General features: G+C 36.0%; 1 protein-coding gene across 1 annotated transcript; it reads left to right on the forward strand.

Annotated features, from left to right (window-relative positions):
• The first annotated feature begins 1,074 nt into the window (after positions 1-1,074).
• LOC110020238 (putative disease resistance protein RGA1) lies at positions 1,075-1,962 on the forward strand. Its single transcript, XM_020718270.1, has 3 exons — positions 1,075-1,305; positions 1,388-1,615; positions 1,705-1,962. The coding sequence occupies exons 1-3, from the start codon at positions 1,075-1,077 to the stop codon at positions 1,960-1,962; spliced, it is 717 nt and encodes a 238-aa protein (XP_020573929.1).
• Positions 1,963-2,899: the final 937 nt, after the last annotated feature.

A 2,899-nucleotide genomic window follows, 5' to 3' on the forward strand; every position in this document is an offset into this window, starting at 1 on the left:
GTAAATGCCTCTTTTTCAAAATCACTCTCATCCATGGCCATTAAAATCATAAAAAACAATAGACTAAGAAGAGCATCAAACAAGGCAGAAAGCAGAAAGAAAGCCAGTGATCAACTGAATCTTCTATCCTTACATTCTAAAAGAACAAGAATGCACAAATGTATAGAGTGAATTCCCCAACCAATTTTTATAGTAAATAAAATTTACTTCAAACCAAACAAAACAAGGAATTTCCTACCTTTATAGTGTACACCAAACAGCTCAAAAATATTTTCAGTACACTATTTACTTTATGCAATCTTACTTTACAGCCCCTTTTCAATAAAACATATAGCATCTTCATGTTTTTTTATTATCATCAGGACCAACATAAATTTATGCCGAACCAAGCCAACTTAAGTCAATAAGTCTTTCTCAAAAGGAATTGGACCTCGTCAAACCAATCCAACTCAACTTGCACAAGCCTAACATAGTCTAGTCAAACAATAATCCTCTCGTGGGTGGGGGTGTAAAATGCAACTTCCGTTGACACTAGTCTTCCAAAACTCTGCCTCAAAACACGACTTGATTACTTGATTAAGCCTATGGAGTCAAGCCACTTCTAAAGTAGGGGGGTCATTGTCCGGTAGCACCCATGAAAAAGTTAGGAAGGCACTACCATTGAAACACTTTTCAAAAGTCTTACAGCCATCTCCAATGTTTTTCAACCGACACTTCAAATCTCTCAAGGAATGCCAAATGTCCTTGAAATTTTTTCGGGACATGTTGAGATGATTTTGGTTAAATTTCAATAATTCGCTTTTTTTGACTTGCTTGAGAGATGATCAAGTGTTTATGAGTACTCTTACTGAAATTTTTAGTACATTAGAAAGCATTCGTTCGCTGTTCTTATGTTCTCCGTACTTGAAAATGAAACCTAAAGCAATTGAAAATTGGAAGCATCTTCGATACTTAAATTTTAATAGTTGTGATTTTACTCCATTGTTTAGATCTCTAGGCAGTCTTTATCATTTGCAGTTCTTAATCTATAATCAGTTTTGGTATGAAAGGAATATTTTTTATGGTTTCTTACCAATGTATGATGCCAGTTTGATCTCCAATCTAGAGTACATCAAACTGGCTAAAAGTTTAGAGTGGGAAACTCTTCCACCGTTTGGGCAGCTTCCATTCCTCAAGTATCAATACCTTCATGCCATGCCAAAAGCAAAACGACTTGACCATCAATTTCATCTGAATGATGATGATTGTGTGTTTCCATCACTAAAGGTGCTACATATTGAGAACCTGAAAAGTATTGGAGGATTGGTTTGATGCAGGAGCAGCAAGGGATGTTTGCTTGTTTCCTTGCTTAACTGAACTCTATCTCAAGTACTGCCCTAATTTACAGGAGTTGCCCTCTTTACCTCCCAAGCTCAAGAAAATGGAGATAGAGAACATGGGGTGGGAATCTTTTAACTGGCTACAAGATACTAACAACTGTTGTAGCATTACAATCCACAATTGTGGCAATTTAAAATACCTCAGAGGAGAGACCCTGAGAACTACATTGCTGATGGAACCATTGAGAAATATCACCTCCTTGCAAAGGCTGCCAATTTTTCATAATAAAGAGCAGGTTTCATTTCCAATTGATCCAGAGCAGTGGTTTCTGTAAGTTAGCTCGTCCTTTGTGAGTTGTCCTTTTATAATCTCAAATCCCTGTAGTCTCTCCCTTCCTCCTTGGAAGGCCTCTCTTCACTTGAGCTTCTACATGTGCGAGATGTTCTTCAGCTTCTGCTGCTGCCGAACATTCCCTCCTTTGTGGAACAATTAGATCTTGTAGAATTTGAATCACTTCAGATCCTTCCATCTTCTTTGTCGACCATCTCATCCCTCAAGGATCCATACAAAAGAAACATTCCACTCGTCAAATCACTGCCAGACCTCCTTCGCACTTTTTCTGCTTCCTTGCCTTCATGGTAATTGAGACTGTCCGTTGCCGAGTAAGAGTGTAAACGAGCCCAACACAAGCGAGCTTAGGCTCAGCTCATGTTCATGTTTGGTTCGTTTATATTTCAAACACAAAAAATGTGTCACGAGTTGTTCGCGAACAAAGAGTCGTTTTGATAACTTTAATCACTCAGCCGTAGGATGTTAAGAATTGGAGCAAGATTTAAATCTTATTGTTTATATTAAAACATCATTTAAATATACTTTAATAAAATTTTATTCTATTTTTTAATTAATAATTTTTAATTAATTATAAATCTTTGTAGCCACTTAGTCAATTTTTTTTTTTTTAAATGCCACTCATCAACATAGATATATATACACTGGTATTTCAAGCCAAAATGAGTACATATCGAGCACAAAAAAAATGTTTGTGTCCGGCTTATTAAATTACCAAAAGAATCGAACATGAGCTTCTTAACGAGCCGAACACGAACTGTTTACAAACAACAAGCTTTTTTGGCAGCCCTATTGCCAAGCACGCATCCCTCGCTCACGACATTATCTAGACCTGGCGGCGCCAAATCTATATTAATGCATGGAAGAGTTACACACGTCACTTAATTCCTACGTATTTACAAGCATGAGTTAGCTATGTAAATACATAAGAATTGGTTGGCAAATATGTAAATGTCCCTCAAGGTAATTGGAGTGTGAAACAAACGATGCTCATAAATATCTTGTATTCATCTTATAATTATTTGTGATTTTCTCATATATATCTGAAAGGTAAAAAAATAAAAAATAAAAATTCAAAAAGTATATTCCATCCCTCATAAAACATATATGTCCAATATGAGCCTAGTGCCTTATGAGCATACTGCTCCTTTATTTTTTTTCAATGATTTTTGCTTGCTCATTTTAACATGTCTAAACTTGCCTCTCAAGTTAAAGTTTTGTTTTCCTTCTC

Source organism: Phalaenopsis equestris, unplaced genomic scaffold, assembly GCF_001263595.1.
Source record: "Phalaenopsis equestris unplaced genomic scaffold, ASM126359v1 Scaffold000002, whole genome shotgun sequence".
Lineage (NCBI taxonomy): Eukaryota > Viridiplantae > Streptophyta > Magnoliopsida > Asparagales > Orchidaceae > Phalaenopsis > Phalaenopsis equestris.